General features: G+C 44.1%; 3 protein-coding genes across 3 annotated transcripts in view; 1 reads left to right on the top strand and 2 right to left on the bottom strand.

The window, feature by feature from the left end:
- Positions 1–2,432: 2,432 nt before the first annotated feature.
- Positions 2,433–10,845, bottom strand: rmnd1 (required for meiotic nuclear division 1 homolog). Its single transcript, XM_079752841.1, has 12 exons — positions 10,500–10,845; positions 9,863–10,293; positions 9,668–9,770; positions 9,360–9,435; positions 9,210–9,249; positions 8,677–8,777; positions 8,026–8,132; positions 7,671–7,735; positions 7,432–7,508; positions 7,088–7,208; positions 4,124–4,240; positions 2,433–2,665 (listed from the first exon to the last, which is right to left on the bottom strand). Exons 1-12 carry the CDS (start codon positions 10,522–10,524, stop codon positions 2,633–2,635), a joined length of 1,296 nt encoding a protein of 431 aa, XP_079608967.1. The 5' UTR covers positions 10,525–10,845; the 3' UTR covers positions 2,433–2,632.
- A 467-nt stretch (positions 10,846–11,312) lies between these two features.
- On the top strand, positions 11,313–16,823 carry ccdc170 (coiled-coil domain containing 170; the record flags this gene model as incomplete). Its single annotated transcript, XM_079752752.1, has 8 exons — positions 11,313–11,339; positions 11,694–11,876; positions 12,746–13,081; positions 13,703–13,894; positions 14,302–14,475; positions 14,637–14,882; positions 15,218–15,421; positions 15,757–16,823. The coding sequence occupies 8 exons, from the start codon at positions 11,313–11,315 to the stop codon at positions 16,051–16,053; spliced, it is 1,659 nt and encodes a 552-aa protein (XP_079608878.1). The 3' UTR covers positions 16,054–16,823.
- Positions 16,824–17,001: 178 nt separating this feature from the next.
- Positions 17,002–18,466, bottom strand: part of syne1b (spectrin repeat containing, nuclear envelope 1b) — a 125,657-nt gene continuing 124,192 nt past the window's right edge. Inside the window, 1 exon segment of the mRNA XM_079752688.1 lies at positions 17,002–18,247. Coding sequence (XP_079608814.1) covers positions 17,965–18,247 — 283 coding nt within the window. The 3' untranslated portion in view covers positions 17,002–17,964.

The raw sequence follows: 18,466 nt of genomic DNA, 5'->3' as shown, positions 1-18,466 counted from the left end.
TTAAAATTGCGCTAACCAACATAAAGGTCACCGTTAAAGTTGTTGTCCAAGCAATAGAGGCAATAGATCTTGAAGAAACTAAAGTTGATGCACATCTCATAGATGATTCATCATGTTCACCACAGGAAGTAGCTGCGAAGGAAATTATGGATGCAAAACAGGAGCAAACTGACCCTTGTGAGATGGTTACACCAAGTGAGGAAGGAGAACCAACTATCAAAAATGAAGAGGCAACAGAAATTAAGCTAACAGAGAAAGTAGAACCCAAGATACAAATGGAGGTAACTGAACTTCAAGGGAAAAAGAAAGTGGAACCAAACATTCAAATAGCGTTAACAGAAATGAAAGACCCCTTAACACAGCGCAAACGACCTGAGGTTGGTGTCCAAGCAGAAGAGGCAATAGAAAAAGCGAGAACAATCCAAATGGCAGAAGTACCCGAGAGACTACAGGAGGCATGCGTATCTGAGGTTTCAGTAACTCAGGTGATAGAAGTCAAAGGACTGGTTCAAGAATTAGATTCAACGAGGGAGATGATTCAGGCAGAACCAGTGGCACTACAAGTTGGCTTAGAGCAAGTCGTGTTCCTGAGTCAAACGGGGCCAGCTTACATTGCTGAGGAGCCTTTAGAAACGACACAGCAACACATAGTGCACGCTGAACAAGCGGAGAGAACGGTGCCATCAAGTCCGCCAGTTCAGCCTGAGGTTGTTGTCGAGTCAGCAGAACCTGTCTCCCAATGGGAAGGGGAACTGGAGCAGGACGTCTGGTTAGATGCAGAGGAGCACATTGGCAAGCAAGAAGGTGCAGAGAAGACTGGGAATGCCGAAGACCAAGAAGAAGTGTTCCTGGATACAACTGGGCATGCTCACATTGAGGAAGAAAGTAGCCCAGAAGAAATACAAGCGATAGGAGAAATACATGAAATAGAGAGAGAAGGGGAAGACTTTGCTATTGCCCTGGAGGATCCACAAATTAAGAATCTAACAGAGACAAGTTTGATTTGCAAGGAGCTGGACTAATTCCTCCTAACTCCAGAATCAAGAAAGGGTGAGACTTTTTAAATTGCTTATTTCAAACATTAAAGCAATCACCAGATTATCTTGTTTTCCTAATGTTCATGTTTGCTTACTATGTACTCCTCTTTTAATGACATTCATGATCTTGTCAATGTGTTCTTCAGGTGGAACTGCGTGGAAGTTGAAGGCTGTTGACAAAGGAGAAGAACAAGGAAAGGAAAACCACAGGAATGGAAAGAGAACTTTTTCAATCTAATTGTCCGATATACTGTATTGGGGTACATTTAGAATTATTTATTTGCATATTAATTTCATTAATATATTCAGCTCCTGCTGTAGAGACAGCTTGTAAACTCAAAGCTCAGAAAACCCTCAACGTCATTCACACAGGACAGGCACCTACATTCTTATACTGCATACTACAATTATTTTACCGGGTGCATATTTATTTAGATTTGTAACAGCTGAAACATATACATATTTAGCTGAAGGAACAGTCCTGTGCTTTTATAGGTAAAACATTTTAATTTGCAGTTTTACATAGTCACTTTGCAGTAAATCTTTTGTAATAATAGGTGGTCCAAATGAATGTGAAATGGTTTTAAACACAGAAACAATGCAATCAATATGAAAACAATCAAACTATATAAAAAGCTAAACTCTGTATAACAGCCATTATATTTTGATATGAGAAGGATCTATACAAGTGAAGCCAAATAGAAGTGGTTAACTGAAAACCAAGGCAATAAGTAAGTAACTACTCCCAACTAGATAAACGTATCCAGGACAATGGTTTCTTGACCATACTGATGCAACTGCATTCACTTTGTACTTAGACGTTTTTAAATTTAGACATTTTGATATGAGCGCAAGATTGCCACAAATGTGTTTAAAATTGCACTGAGCTAAGATCACATATATATATATTACTAAAGCAATATACTACTACAGTAATATATGTAACACTATTATCCACAGCGCCTTAACTGTATTCTACCCATTCATGGCACCTTGGCTACCAGTGGCTCATTTTCAGTAGTTAAAAGGCAGCTGTTGATGAGAGAGTGGAAGAATGAGACAGGAAATGTGCTTGTAAGAGCAAACTGTATGTTAACCAATATATTTAACCTTCCATCCAATCAGATTACACAAAAACTAATGTTTTAAATAAAAATACATGTTTCCATATGCACCAGTATATTTACAAATGTGGTCAAAATGCCACTGCAATGATATTCTATTTCAATAAATGTCTGAAGAATTTGAAGCTTACTCTTTTTTGTGTAAAACTGACCCACACAACTTGGTTATTTCTAGAAAATTATAAAAAAAGTCTTTTAGGCAAGTAAATGAATCCAATATAAAACAATGCATGCCGAAACGTTACATCCGAAAAGAACAAAAACAAAACGCTTGAGTTTAAATAGGATTTATTGCCTGAGAAGGAAAGATAATTTATTACACAACAGCAAGGGGCTCATTCACATTCATTGAAGGTTTATAACTCATCCGTTTCCATAGAGATCCGGGCTCTCTGTGGCTCTTCTCATTCAGAAGTCTTCTTTTGTAAATGCCATTTCACCAAACGTTGGTGGCGACCTTAGTTGAACCGTTTAAAAGAGGACTCTCGCCAGTTCAAACATGACCTTAAAAACCAGAAAAGCAGAACAAGTTCAGGTTCTCCCCTCCTCATGTGTTGCTTACTCATGCCAAGACATCTAAATATAACATGTATACCATTAGAATAATTATAATAACATTAACATACCAAAGAAACCAGCTCAAATCATAATATTTTTCGATGAACAAAGTCAATCTTAAAACATTGACTCTGGAGGCCCATCATAAAGGACTCTATGTATTGAGTTCAGGGTTACCTCTATACCTATAGTCAGTGTTGGGAAAGTTCACTTTCTACGTGAACTAGTTCAAAGTTCAGTTCACAAATTTTAAAATGAACTAGTTCAGTTAAACGTTCATAATTCAAAATATTGAACTAAGTTCACAGTTCCAAAAAATGAACTAGTTCATAGTTCTTTTTTTCAATATGTTGCTGTGAGCTATTATTTTTTTCCGGTATTTGAACATTGAGCCCCCTTTGTGGTTTGTCTAGGATGAAATAGAGTGAATCAAGTATCGTAGCAAAATACAGTTTATATCGTGTTTTATTGCACATTTAGCGCATTTTGTAAATCCCATTGATTTCTGTTGGTAGAATCATTGCTCGTTGGCCGGAAACGGAAAGGGGGGCTGTTTACGTTTGGTTGTAGTCTTTTCGCTCGGTTCTAGCCCTACTGGTGAGATGGAGAACCGAGCAAAAACACTACAACCAAACTTAAACAGCCCCCCTTCCAGAGTCAGAGAGCTAACGTTATGGATTGTACATATTTATAATTCGAAATTAGTCTCAGCCTTTATACCACAGATACTCTAGGGTCTATAGCATATAACCACGTTGTCTGATTACAGTTTAATTCATTTTTCACAATTTAACAGCTCTCGTTTTGAAGAATAATCACCGTGCCATTCGTTTCAATGGGGATCGCAACGGTCTGTACTTTCAACATATAGTGTACATATTTATAATTTGAAATTCGTCCCAGCCTTTATACGACAGATACTATAGGGTCTATAGCATATAACCGCGTTTTCTGATTACAGTTTAATGTAACAGTAAGCTGACAACACCGCAACTGCAAAGATAGAGATAACCATGGCAACCGGTCAAACAACATGGCGTTCTACACGCGCATCCGCCGTGTTGATAAACAAATAATCCCCCTATTGAACGAAGTTCAACCGAGTGAGGGTGCCGTTCACAGACACCAGAATGAGCAAGTTCACAGTAATGTTCATCAGGCAGTAATACAGTACGTTCAGTTCACGTTCCCCCAAAATATGAACAAGTTCATGAACTATCGTTCAATGAACGCGTTCAGGCACAACACTGCCTATAGTATTGAGGTATGGGCTCAGGGTTACCTCTATAGTATAGAGGTATGGGCTCAGGGTTACCTCTATAGTATTGAGGTATGAGGTTTACCTCTATAGTATTGAGGTATGAGGGTTACCTCTATAGTATTGAGGTATGGGCTCAAGGTTACCTCTATAGTGATGAGAATGACTATCATCCACTCCAGCCTCAGGCTGTGCTTCTCACTCAGGTGGTTCCTCATCAGGTCGGTCAGCTCTGTGCAGTGCTGCAGCTTCTCGTTCACCACCTGGAACACACAAACAAACAACGCCATTCTACTACAATCTACTATGTGTTCATTTATCAGAGGCTGTTCATTTATCAACCGACTGTCAATGTTCACAAATTTTAAGTTTAAGCCTGAGAACCAAGTATTATTTTGAAAGCCCTTAAAACCCAAAACAATTAATAAATAAAAACTCATGTTTATTTAGGTAGGTAACTTGTCCGGTAAGTTGATCAGATAAAATAATAAAAATATAGTACACACACACACACACACACACACACACACACACACACACACACACACACACACACACACAAAAAGTCAGTTCAGATGGAAAACATTTGTTCCAGATGATTGAGGAGACATTTTGATAACTGATAAGAATACAAGTAAACAGCCCGATGATTACAGTATTATATGAATATTATCTGCCAGTCTGAGGATCTGGAGGGCTGAAAACCTCTCCCATCAGTTTTGGAATTAGGTGGTCGGCTCAGGAGGTAGAGCGGGGTGACTTGTAAACGGAAGGTTGCTAGTTTGTTCCCTGGCTCCTCCTAGCTGAATGTCGATGTGTCCCTGAGCAAGACCCTATATGCTGGCTCGCATTGCGTGGTTGACTCTGCCGTCTGTGTGAGAACGTGTGAATTAACTGTTGTATGTTGCTTTGGATAAAGCTTCTGCTAAAGGAATGAGGAATTCTCATTATACACGCTCAAACACCCCTCAAATGCAGTAACAGCACCCTCTAGGGTTTAACTTGCGTTTAGTAATTTTTCAAATGATTTGTATGGAATTGCAGGTGAGCCAGAGAACAAGCAAAGCACTGTGATCAATATGAGAGAAACTACAAATTAGTTTTCCATGACCAAGTTTCTAAAATAGACAAAAATAAATGATTTTAATTGGTGGCTGCCAGGTGCAATTGAGTTACTGCATCTAGTGCTATAACCAAGTGGTCAAGTGCCCACTTGGTAAACAGCGCGGAAACAGCATCGTAAAAACGGGGTCGGACCAGGTCATGGCGGCAGGCCCAGAGCACTAGAAACCACCTGGAGGAAGGGGCTGTGGCCCTTACTGTCGCTCTGTGGGATGCTAACGTTTGAGATCTAGCCGTAGGCCTAGTTAACATTTCTGCAAGTTACGTTCCTCCTGCATTTTTCTTCATCAAATAAACTTCTTCTGCATCAAATTCAGTTCCCCCACTTAGTCGCCAAAAAATGAAAGAAAGTAGGCTACAATTTGATCGCAAACTTGCTGAAATACGATACGATAAAAGTCATGATTATACATATATATATTTTGAATAATAATATTTTATAACCAGTGAATTATATCTTTTAATTTTCACCACAAATTCTTTAAAGTACATGTAAGGTTACATTATTTGAGGCTCAACCTTATACCACATGCCTATTTGAGCCTATTTGAGAAGAGTAGTACGTAATCAAAACGTATGTATTTATTTTGATATGTCTTCTTAACTGTGCCTTGTAGCACTTGTTGCCTGCAACATTTGATTAACATATTGTATTATAATATACCTTATTTCCCATTGGTATGCCATTGCTCATCGTATACATGTATCCTATCACTTCCATGTACGCATCATCAATGATGATCTCCTTCAAATCAGTTTAATCCTCAGTATCCTAAAGTGTGTATAGGGACTTTTATGCATAGTGTCATCCACATGACTCGCAGAGGGGACTTGTGAAAAAGCTTAGAGATAGCTATCGCAGACTCATTGATTTCTTGGTTACTTCACACATATTATTCCTTAACTATTTTGTTTGCATTTAAAGCTCATATACATCAGGCGGGGGAGTTTATCAGATCAACCTGTTCATGAGACTTAACGTCGTACTGGACTTTTTTCTTTCTAAAAGATGGGAGACATTTGTGGTAAGGCTTTGTTTACGCTAAAATAAAATGAGTTAAATTAATAAGTAGACTTGGCATTCGAATGCAATACAGTGCGTAATGCTTGTTGTTCGAATGTCTTTTGTCATCCTAGAATATCTTAGCAACTGACTCGTGCAGTTGGGTTAAATTGAGATGTTTTGATGTAATGCCCATCTGCTATTACACTCTTAACTACAATGAATACAAATCATTAATAAAAAAGCTAATAACATAATCTTCCTGCGTTTTACAGATAGAAAGAACACTTGTATGTATTTGGAAATGTATGCTTTGATAGCTCTCGGCCCCGCTGGTGGCAGTTCTAATCCAGTTAGGCTTGAGCACTACAGTAATTCACAGCAAACCAACCTTTTCCACTTTGAACTTGTAGCATACTCTACTTGGCATCCTTAACATCATTGAAATGGCCTGTAGGCTGTACGGTTACAGTAACCATTAATTAACATTAGTAAATGCAGAAATAAGCCTTAATATATAGTGTTAGCAAAGGGTAAGGGTTTTGGTTAGGTATTTGTATTATAGTTCAGGTCTTTTCTAGTTAAAAGGTACTGGTTAGGGTACCTTAGTAAACATGAAGACCATTAGTAAATGTTTACTGGACCATTAGTTAACAATTACCTCACTGTAAGTTATGCATACTACTGCATTAACTAACGTTAATTAATGGTTAAATAATGTGCTCTTTTTATTTAATTGTTACCAAATCAAGAAGCGCAGGTGTACTTCTCTTGCTGGTCTAAACTTCATTGATTTGCAACAATCAACGTACGTCATGGTTCAATTCAACAAACAACCCTTTTTTTTATCCTAAAGTCATCAAGAAATGTTATTCTCACGGGGCATTTCACCCACTAAACGCTAGACGATGGCTATGGCACACTCAAATGATAGCTCTGGAATCCCACCTAAAGCCTCTTTAGTATATGTGGCAGTGGGTCGTACCTTGACCCTGCGGTTGATGCTGAGGAACATGCAGGTCTTGTCGTAGAGCTGCTCCAGGTTCTCTCGGTCCCAGTAGAAGTCCGGTGTCATGAGCAGATCTGAACTCAGGTTGATGCAGTGTCTGTCAGGCAGAACACACACACACACACACACACACACACACACACACACTCTTTGGATACATTGATTTAAGTGCAGAAAATAATCGCTATGAATTTAATCTCAGAAAATAGCTATTGCGTAAATATATAACGTTTATATTCCCCCCCCCTACCACACACACACAAATAGACTAGGAGTGCTAAGACTGTACGACCAGTGGAGCAGCATGAGGAGGTTTTTACCGTAAAGCGAACAGCTCCCCTATCTTCTGCATAACGTCTGCTCTGGACAGCTTCACTTTGTTGCCTGACTTCAGCATCTGGTCGGAAACAACAAGAGGCCAAAATCAAACCTGAGGAAAGTTCTAGAAAACGGAACTTTAAGAGGCAACTATCAATCCCAGGAAATAATATAACTCCTCATCATTTCATGCTTCTTAATTTCTCTCTTTTCTCTTTACTCAATACACTATTGACCGTACCTCTGGGATTGGCTGAATTGACTCCACAAAGTTGTCCAAGGCCACCTCCCATATTGCTAGCTTGACTGGAACAGAACAAGGAGAAAGCGGTTAAGACAGAGTGCACTGCTCATCCCGTACAACAACTACTATAGTACTACCATAGATACAACTGCAAGACACATGCACAAATACTGACTGAGATTTATCTTTTATGAAAGAAAATAAATTATACTTTGATACTTTTTGTTGATCAAAATAGGCAGCCAATACAACTGAAAATGCTGTTATTGTCCAAACATAAAACAGCAAAGATGGCGATCTTATGGTTCACATGCCACCACCACCAAGGGTTTGTAGGACAGGACTTGTTTACCTGACAGAGACAGGGCATTGGAGAAGGCAAACTTCTCCAAAACAGCTTCGTCCTGATCCATCTCGTTGTTCAGCATGAAGTTCCCACGCTGTAGCTTGGAATTTCCCCTGAGAAAAAGGATAACAATATTAAAGGGGTGATATCATTAATCATAATTTAATTAATAATTTTATTTGTGGATACTACTAGAATAGGGATATATGCCTGTATGTTAGAAAGGCCCCATATTATTCTCACACTTAATTTCTGCAAAACCAATTTCAGCTTCTTTCAAAAATTGTCTGATTTGTATCATTTCGCTTTAAGACCCCCCTCCCGAGTAGCCCAGTCTGCTGTGATTGGTCAGCACGCCAACTCTGTTGCGATTTGTCAAACCTTTTGCACGTTTGTCACCCCCGAGAAGGTGTAAACACTTGAGCACCGCCGACTGCACAGTCTGACATTGTTACGGAAGTAAAGTTTAAGCGCAAATGAGGTGGGCGGAAATACTCCCGGACTCTCAGACTTCCATTTTTCTAGCTTAGCAGACATAAAACATGTATACATACTTCACATAACAGCCTACAGCAAAGCAAAAAGCCGAAAAAGCATGATATCACCCCTTTCAGTTCTAGAAAGGAGAGCGAGCAGTTAATCCATAAACAAACATACTCTCCGATGGAATAGTTGATCTCCTCGTTCTCCCAGTGGACCAGGGCCACCTCATAGGGCTGGATCTCATGGCGCTCCAGGAGCCTCATCGCCTTCTTCATCTTCAGCGGACACAGGAAGCACAGCACCATGTTGTTCAATTTCATGTAGGCTCTGCCGTGTAGGCTCTGCCGTGTAGGCTCCGCCTTATGGACTTGTCCCTTATGGGCTTGTCCCACAAGCCCATAAGGCAAAGCCTAGACGACGGAGCCTACATGAAATAGAACTAGAGTTATAACAGCATAACTATCATGTAACTAGAGTTATAATAACAGAACTATCATATAACAGAACTATCGCTCTATTTCATGTAGGCTACGCTGTCTAGGCGTCGCCTTATAGGCTTGGCTACACCTACAATCATAGAACTAGAGTGATGATAACATAACTATCATAACCTTCCACACCAACTAAATATTCTGAAAACAAAGATGGTGACTGACAATAACAACTCAATTGTATCTGTTGACCGTTTAAAGCCCCGCTTGGCTCACCGTCTTCTCCTCGACGTTCCAGAACACCACGGAGCCCTCTCTGAAAGGTTGGACATGGAGGAGAGGAGGAGGTCTGTCACAAGCACATGATAACTGTGGTTCATAGGAAAGGTACCGAACACACTGAGATGGAGCAGAGCATCGCTCTACCTGAAGAAGAACATCAGAGCGACGTCGTCAGGCTTGGCCGCTAAGTCGGTGCAAATCACGAGCGCATTCGAGGCATCTGTATAAGAAACCACATATACAATGTGATCTGTGAATCATTTATCTGCAACTACCATTTGACTATTATCCAAAGCAACTCACAATGAATTATAAGCAACTACTATAAGACCCTACCTGTGCACTGCAGGTAGGGTCAGGGCATCTTGCTCGAGGAACAAACAACTTTCTTTCTGAAAATCAACACCATAACCCCTAGAGTCTACATAGACTCCCAGAGCCCTAGACATTACCTCTGGGTAAATCCACCTCGCTGAAGCCGTGGCTTATGAGGTCATGGCTCAGGGTTGGCAAGTGGTACTGGTCGGCCGTCGCAAAGGCAATGCACTGCATCATCTACAAAGGGCAGAATGGATTAACTAAACGTATTTAAAGCAGGTGATGGCTCCAGGATTCCTGTGACACACCCAGGGTTGTTTCTGATGTACCTGGTTCTCCACTTGTAAGGGCTGATTGGTCCGCGAAGGCTGCTTCGTTCTCGGCCCCTTTGGAATTCTTTTCCCCGGTACTACTGCCACTTTCAGTACCGCCTTCCCAAGGGTTGTGGAATAATGTCGCATTTGTGAAACGTTTTCCTTGTACATCCCATGTCCGCCTAACAAGACGCTGCTGAATCCTTGAAACTGGTGGGAGAAATGGTATTGTATTGGAACCCATGGAATAGCGTCCAGGCAGCGGGGCCTGGAGGGAGGCGCTGGTCTGTTTGACGGGACGCTGCTTGTTTGTGTAGGTTCACTGGCGGTGGGCTGCTTGGTAAAGCCAGAGAGGCTTGGGAGAAGATATGTACTATTTATGGACTTCCGCGCCCCCACTCTGCACCACAATGTCCGCAGATTCATCGCAGCATGGGATGAGATGCCTTCAACAAGAAAGGAGGAGACACATGTCACTTCAATTACTTAATAACAAATACAATTGGACTCATGCCATTGCAGATAAGTGAACACACACACACACACACACACACAAACAAACACTTGCGAACAAACACACATGCACACACATACTATTTGAAAGCGAATAGGCTATTAGAATACGATTATACATTACAAATAATAGACTGACCTTGGCTCAGTGAAGGGATGCGCATGCGCAGAGCTCAGATCTGAGAGGACATGAAGGCTGGACAAATGTTAAACACTTGTGAGATCCTGAGGAACGTTGCCGTCGTTAGAACTACTTTAACAAGAGAACAGTAGGAAGAGAAGCATGGCTGTGAACACCATAACAGTTCAGGAGGCTGTAGCGGCTAGCTGCTCAGGGAATCATGATACGACCTGTATTGGTATGGTGGTTCAACATAATAAACCAACCGGGTGGCTAAGCTAAACTCACAACAGACGACCTACTGTGAAGTTGTTAAGGTTTGTCATTTAAAGCAAAGCATCAGCTGGATGTGATGATGACACCACGGCGAACATGCCATTGAATATCGTTCATTCAATAAAGTTTCATTTGAACAACGAGTTCCTGTTTGGTAAGGCGTAGTTTTACGTCACGACTGCACACGCTATACGAAAATGATGCATTAAATATATATATAGTTATTATATTTTGTATACGAGTGCATATCTGTTACGATTGTACTGTATTTGTTAATTTTAACAATAATAAAAATACTTTTTACATTGTAAACAATAACTGTATTCTGCTTGACTATACTCCGTAATACAATAATACTACTAATTGAAGGCCATTTTAAAACATAATCATAACCCTTATATATCTATTTCATTTGAATAGTTGTACGGACGTCCCGTTCCCGACCCCGAGCAGCAGCGCCCCCTCTGGTCAACCTTGGACATTTGTTTTCTGTTGCTTGGAGACTTGATACAAAAGAGAACCTTCTTGATGATACATTCCTAGATTGAGTTTAAAATGGAAGTCTCTGAAAACTTTGATGAGGTAGGCAAAGTAATTGACAGCATCAGATTACTTTTCTCATAATGAATGACAGGCGTTGTGCTTTTTTGATAGGTTAGGTTCCTCTGCAGAGAAATTGCAAGAAATGTTAAACACACGGTATTGTTTAAAGAAGTTCAATATCATTAACTTTTCTATTCATTGACATGGTTAATGGTACTTTATCAATAATATGACACAATTCTAAAACACTTGTATTTATCGTGGATCTCAACCAGACTGCTATTGTTCTACTTCTAATACTTCTACTAGCACTACTGGGTTAATATCACGGCTGTTGCTCACAATATTCAACATGAATATCATATTATCATTAACACTGCCGTCTGTGGTCAGACGGAGCCGCGTGGGGAGCGGGAGCGGCTGCGTGTGCGGGTGGGGGTGTTGGAGGAGGCCCTGCGGTGCTCGGAGGTGGAGTGCAGGGCCAGCAGGGAGACTCTGGTGCGGCTGATGGAGGAGCTGGAGCAGGAGAGGAGGAGGGCGGCCAGCAGCACGGCGGCCCGCCAGTCACTGCAAGAGGTACACACATACAGACGCACGCACATACATACACAGCCACGCACTTACACACACGCACGCGCACACACACGTATAACAAGGATACGCATTGCCGCACACACATATATGGATTACGCAAACGTTTTTATGGGGCTTAAAAACGCAAAAATCTGAAACCGCCCTCCAGAGTGGAAAACTTAAATACGCTCCGCCGTAGCGTTTCCGTACACTGCCAAGACGCCAAACTCTGCTCAGATCTGCTCACGTCGCGTACGCGTTTACGTCACATACAGCGCCAGTACAGGGAATTAAACAAACATGTTGTATTATTTCCATACGTCGGACCGTCAAGCTGCTCTGGCAGCTCTAATAAACTAACAGGAGCCTTTCCACGAAATGTACAGGATATGTACAGATAGTATTACTGAACAGAGAAGGATCTGTAATTATGTTTTGGTTTTCGCGGCGCAGATAAGAGAAGAAGGATGTTTCTACACATGCGCTCAGACATGGTGGTGTTGTGTGATGGTGTATCACAGCAGCACCTAGCCGCCTGACATGCATACCCAATCGAAATCCACACACTTTTGCGTCACCGTATGCACGCAGATTTCCTCCCGAAAACGCTCGTCTAAACGCGGAATAAAATGTGAAGACGCGACGCCACTATTGCGTCTTCTGTTCAGACCGTCATCATGTAAACGTAGCCTCAGTCACACACAAGGACACACATACACACACACACGTGCACAAACGCATACATGGATCCCAATAAAATACACACACATTTTCATAAACATGGCCATATACACACACACACAGAATCGACTACACTGGAACAGAATCCAGTTCTAAGTTAAATGGGGGCTCGTGTGTGTGTGTGTCTCCAGGAGGTGGAGGGCCTGTCGGTGGTCCGGCGGAGCGGGGAGCAGGAGAGGCAGAGCCTGCTGGAGCGTGTGGAGGCGGGCCGGCGGGTGGTGGCGGCGGCGGGGCGGGAGGCCCAGTGTCTGCAGGGCCAGGTTACGGAGCTGGACCGCCTGCTGCACCGGAGCCGCGCCGAGGCCCAGGCCTCCCGGGGGCTGCTGCACCACCTCCTGGAGACGCTGGCAAAGGCCTTTGGGTTGCCCGGCATCCCCGGGGGCGTGGTCGCCACGCAGGAAATGTCCGAGGCGGACGTCGTAGGCCGAGTGGATGAGCTCTGCTCGGCGCAGCAAGACGCAAAAAGGGTGCGTGGAGGGGGGTGCATGACCCTCACACGTGAACACAAACACACCCACACACATAAACATGGATACACAAACAAACACAATCACATGTTGAATCATTGGGTCTGAGGGTTTTATTATTTTCAATCGTTTTTTGGAGTATTTCCTACCATCACTTTATTAAGTTGAATAATGTAGTGGAAGATAAATTATTGAATTTTTGTTTTCGATTTTTTATTATTTTTTGTCTTTTGCTAACCCTTTTTAATCCTTTGCATTCAACCTCCTCTTCTCCTAACCTATCATTCTTTAAAATATCCTCTCTTTTCCTCTCTCTTCTTCTCTCTCCAACCCTCTCTCTTCCTTCCTCTCTCTTCATCCCTCTCTCTCTCTTCCTCTCCCTCCAACCCTCTCTTCAACTCTCTCTCTTCCTCTCTCTCTCTCAAACCCTCTCTCTCTCTCTTCCTTCCTCTCCCTTCATCACCCTTCCTCTCTCACTCCCCTTTTCTCTTTCTCCCTCTCCCTCAAACCCTCTCTTCCTCTCTCTCAAACCCTCTCGCTCTTCCTCTCTCTCTCTCTCTCTCTCTCTCTCTCTCTCTCTCTCTCTCTCTCTCTCTCTCTCTCTCTCTCTCTCGTCCCCAGGTGATGGAGACCAGGCTGTCCCAGGTGTCTGTGGAGCTGAGCCGGCAGACGGCCCTCCAGGAGGCTGCGGAGCAGAGGGCCCAGGGGGCGGAGCAGCAGCTGGGGGACCTGAGGGCGCGGCTGCAGGACGCGCAGGCCGACCTGCTGGCTGTGGGCGCGCATCGCGACTCCCTCAGAAACACCATGCAGCATGTGAGGACAGCAGACACACTGCAGACACACACACATTCATACAAATGTGTTTGTGGATTCATACCAATAAATCAATTATCAGTTATTTTTTTGTTGCATGGCTATGTGTGTAGTAGCCTGTGTGCCTGTTTGTGGATGTGTGTGTATGTGTTGATAAGGTTGATGAGTTGGGTTTGCTCTGACTACAACCAGTTTGGTTAGGAACAGTATGAACAGTTCCTCATGTTGTGATGATGATTTGGTTTGGTTCTGAACAGTATTTACAGTACCTCATGTTGGGATAATGAGTTGGTTTTGTTTGGAACAGTATGAAGATTTCCTCATGTTGGGATAATGAGTTGGTTTTGTTCGGAACAGTATGAAGATTTCCTCATGTTGGGATAATGAGTTGGTTTTGTTTGGAACAGTATGAAGAGTTCCTCAAGCTGCTGATGGAAACCATGAAGATCGACGGAGTGGACCTGGACCTGGGCGTGGACATGAGGCTCCGGCTCATCCAGTCCCGAGCAGAACAGCTCGTCAAGCAGGAAGGAACCGCCGTGGTGGAGAACAAAACGCTGGCCTACAGCCTACAGAGAAAGGTATCTGTAGCAGGGTGTCATAAGAAACAGTGTCCTCTAATGTACCTCTTCAAAAGCTAGCTCATGTCAGAAAAAGCCCCTCATTGAAATCTCTGGGAACCAAAGTGTGGATCAAGTGTCCCTTGGTAATACCGCCTCCTCCTCCGCCTGTTTGGCCCCAGCTGAAGCAGCAGAAGGAGCGTCTGGAGAGCAAGGAGCTCCACACAGCCCTCCTGAGGAAGAAGGTGCAGGAGATGGAGGAGCAGGAGAGGAGGAGCCACTCCGCCCTGGCCCTGGAGCGGGACGGGGCCCTGGGGGCCGTCCGCAGGCTCCACAAGAAGGTGGAGCGTCTGCAGAGCGAGCTGAATGCCGCTAAGTTCTCCAGCATAGAGCTGGGGGCCCAGGCGGCCCACAGCACCGAGCTCAAGGTAGAGGGGAGGCGGGTGCAGACCGCTAGTCTGCCCAGAGGCAGGGTCAGGTGACGGGGGGCTACCATCTACTGTGTGTGTGTGTGTATGTAAGAAAAGGGTTGGTCATTAGTTATGTTAAAGAGTGGATGGATGTACTGTTGTCATACTCTGTCTTTGTTTTGGTTCGGCCAAGTCTCACACCATCAGTTTTTTTCATTTGGAATAAAGATGTTGGCTCTTGATGTTGGCCCGGTGGTTAATGGGACGTCCACTCTCACTCTTCCCCCCGTTCACGTGTTTCCAATGCTGTTGCCATGGGCCACTTTTTATGTGTGTGCATGTAAACACACGAGCTGGCTGTGCTGGAGCAGAGAGAGCGCCTCCAGCAGCAGAGCAGGGCTCTGGAGGCTCTGGCCGAGGGGAAGAGCACAGCGGAGGAGAGGCTGAGGGTCCTGACCTCTGACCTCCAGGGCCGAGAGCAGAGGGCCAGGGAGAACCAGCGGCAGATCGCCTCCCTCACACACTCCCTCGACCAGGCCTCCGAGAGGGAGAGAGAGGTGAGGCCTGGAGTCAAATATCCTTGACCGCTTTCACCTGATATCACCAAATTTACATAGATTTTATTTTTCTTACAATATTAACAAATGATTGTGTAATTAATAGGATATACAAAGTTACCACAATTTTGTGTATTTCAGCTTTATCCCTGCTGTTATTTTGTCAATTTAGTTTATTTTACACATTTTTACTTTACGGATTGGAAAATAAGTTAATAATATGACCCTGAAAAGAATCCTGGATACCAGTGAGTGTTTGACTGGTATCCAGAATGATGGCCCAAAAAGAGAAGGTCCGCCTTCAGACCCTAACCCTCTCCGTCCTCCGGGGTCAGCTGGTCGACCTCCGCATGGTCGTCTCTCAGATGCTGGGTCTGGACGCCACAACCCAGGTCACCGTGCCAAACCACCAGATCATCAGGTCACTGGACAGCTTACTCCACCCTCCTCTTCTTCCTCCTCATATTCCTCACCACCACCACCATCACCACCCACCCCTCACTGGGTTCTGGCAGTGCCCCGCCCACCCAGAGCCTCACACGGGGCTCAGGGAGATCCAGGCCCAGCGCGACAGCACCCCCACTGGCCAGCAGACGAACAGCACCAACAGGTCCTCACACTCTGGACCCTAGAACAGCTTTACCGCACACTCTGGGCCCTAGAACAGCACCACCTCACACTCTGGGCCTTAGAACAGCACCACTAGGTCCTCACACTCTGGGCCCTAGAACAGCACCACCTCACACTCTGGGCCCTAGAACAGCACCAACAGGTCCTCACACTCTGGGCCCTAGAACAGCACCACCTCACACTCTGGGCCCTAGAACAGCACCACCTTACACTCTGGGCCCTAGAACAGCACCACCACACACTCTGGGCCCTAGAACAGCAACACTAGGTCCTCACACTTTGGGCCCTAGAACAGCACCAACAGGTCCTCACACTCTGGGCCCTAGAACAGCACCACTAGGTCCTTACACTCTGGGCCCTAGAACAGCACCACCTTACACTCTGGGCCCTAGAACAGCACCACCTCACACTCTGGGCCCTAGAACAGCACCACCTCACACTCTGGGCCCTAGAACAGCACCACCTCACACTCTGGGCCCTAGAACAGCAACACTAGGTCCTCACACTTTGGGCCCTAGAACAGCACCACCAGCCTCTACTTTAATCTAATCCCTCAGGGTCTCAGCCTCCACTTTAATCTAAACCCTCAGGGTCTCAGCCTCCACTTTAATCTAAACCCTCAGGGTCTCAGCCTCCACTTTAATCTAAAAAGTCTCTTGCACAGAGGTTGACGCAATGCTCATGAGTTACCGATCTGATAAAATGTAACTGTGGCCGCTTAAGGAGGCCTGACCATTTCATTTTCTGATTTGTAAATCTTTTTGTATGGATGTATTCGGAATTTCTGAGATCAACCAGAGTTATAAAAAGGGACATGTCTATTTGTGTTTTGTTCATATGATGCTGAATGTTTTTGTTTCAATACATTTCACACATCATTGGATGAGCATGTTTTACTCATGGAAACCAGATGCAGTAGAATAAATACAAAAACAAAAGACAGTCAAAAAAAGAGGATTTGGCATTCATTGTTTGTGATAGTAAGATATTCATACAATATTGATATTCCTTCTTGTTCATCATTATATACACATCTGGATTAATAATTCTGGACTGTTGACAGATTTGAGACATAGAAAATATACAGTTTTTATATACTTCAGTGTTAATCTCACAGCCATGATTGAAGTGGTTAAAAAAAGACATGAGACCAGTTTATGGACAGCATATCGTAAGCATGATCCTTCATTTGAGCGCCGCCGGTCGCCGGCTCTGTGACGCTAGCGTTTGGCGTCGTTGGTGTCATCCCCATGGATGCACAACGTCAACGACCTCAATGGAATGGCATGTCATTCGCCAGCACTTCATGTTAAAAAAATACACTATACATGACTGGCACACGGCAGCGGCGGAGAGATCGGGTGAGGCGAAGCAGAAATAAGAACAGCATGCCGAAAAAAGTACAAAAATAATTGCGATATATAAGATATTGTATATTAAAAGCTATTTTACACGTTTTTCAACGAATAATCAATATAATTCGTTGATACGAGCAAAAAAATAACAGGCTACATTTTTATCATCCAGTCGGATGGTCTACGCCATGCCGTGTGCATTCAGTCCCTTCTTCAAGCTCTCCCATCCGCCTTGTCTCCTCACACACCTTTTAGCTTTTTTTGTCGTTGCTTCTGATCGTGGCAGAGGAAGCGTTTCTTTGTTATTTACAGAGGTATACACATCTTAAAAACAGTGGTATGCCTTATCCTATATGCTAAACAAAAAGAAGAGATGATGAACCGTTGATCAGACGGTACACAACCTTCTGATCACAACCACAACCACATTGCTCTCACAGGTCTTTAAACAGCGACTACCGGGTGGAAGAAGAGAGATGTCCGTGACTGATCGTACCGGGTCCCGATACCGGGTCATGATGCCGGGTCAGAACGGCGTCAGACCGCCCCACCCCCTCATCACACGGGCGGGGGTCCGTTGGTGTAGCTGAGCATGGGGTAGAAGGAGCTGGCGAAGTTGTTAGACTGGTTGCAGGTGTAGTCCTCCTCCGTCATAGGCACGAGGAGGTAGGCCACGGCCACAAGCAGGAGGAGCAGGAACAGCTGGATGGGGAGCGCCACCCACAGGGCGCGCCGCAGGAAGGCCCAGCATGAGGAGGAGGAGGAGGAGGAGGAAGAGGAGGAGGAGGGCTGGCTCCGGCCCGGCTCAGAACGGGAGGAAACGGACCCAGCGTCGTGAGACCTGGTCACACACACGCACGCACACACACACACACACACACACACACACACACACACACACACACACACACACACACACACACACACACACACACACACACACACACACACACACACACACACACACACACACACACACACACAAACGTGATGGAACAAGGCAACCAACGTGTGTTTTAGTGGACTATGTCTCCCGCTAAGGACCTAGACGTTCCCTCTC

This window comes from Pollachius pollachius, assembly GCF_949987615.1.
Source record: "Pollachius pollachius genome assembly, chromosome: 15".
In the NCBI taxonomy this organism is placed as follows: Eukaryota; Metazoa; Chordata; class Actinopteri; order Gadiformes; family Gadidae; genus Pollachius; species Pollachius pollachius.
Note: the sequence above shows the minus strand (reverse complement) of the source record. Positions and strands in the feature narration are given on the sequence as shown.

Coding starts and splice junctions, on each gene's coding strand:
- rmnd1 (XM_079752841.1), bottom strand. CDS start 10,524: ATGCGCATCCCTTCACTGAGCCAAG. Junction 7,209..7,431: donor GGGGAGCTGTTCGCTTTACG/GTAAAAACCTCC, acceptor TCTGCCTGACAG/ACACTGCATCAACCTGAGTT. Junction 2,666..4,123: donor TCATTCTCATCACTATAGAG/GTAACCTTGAGC, acceptor CTGGTTTTTAAG/GTCATGTTTGAACTGGCGAG.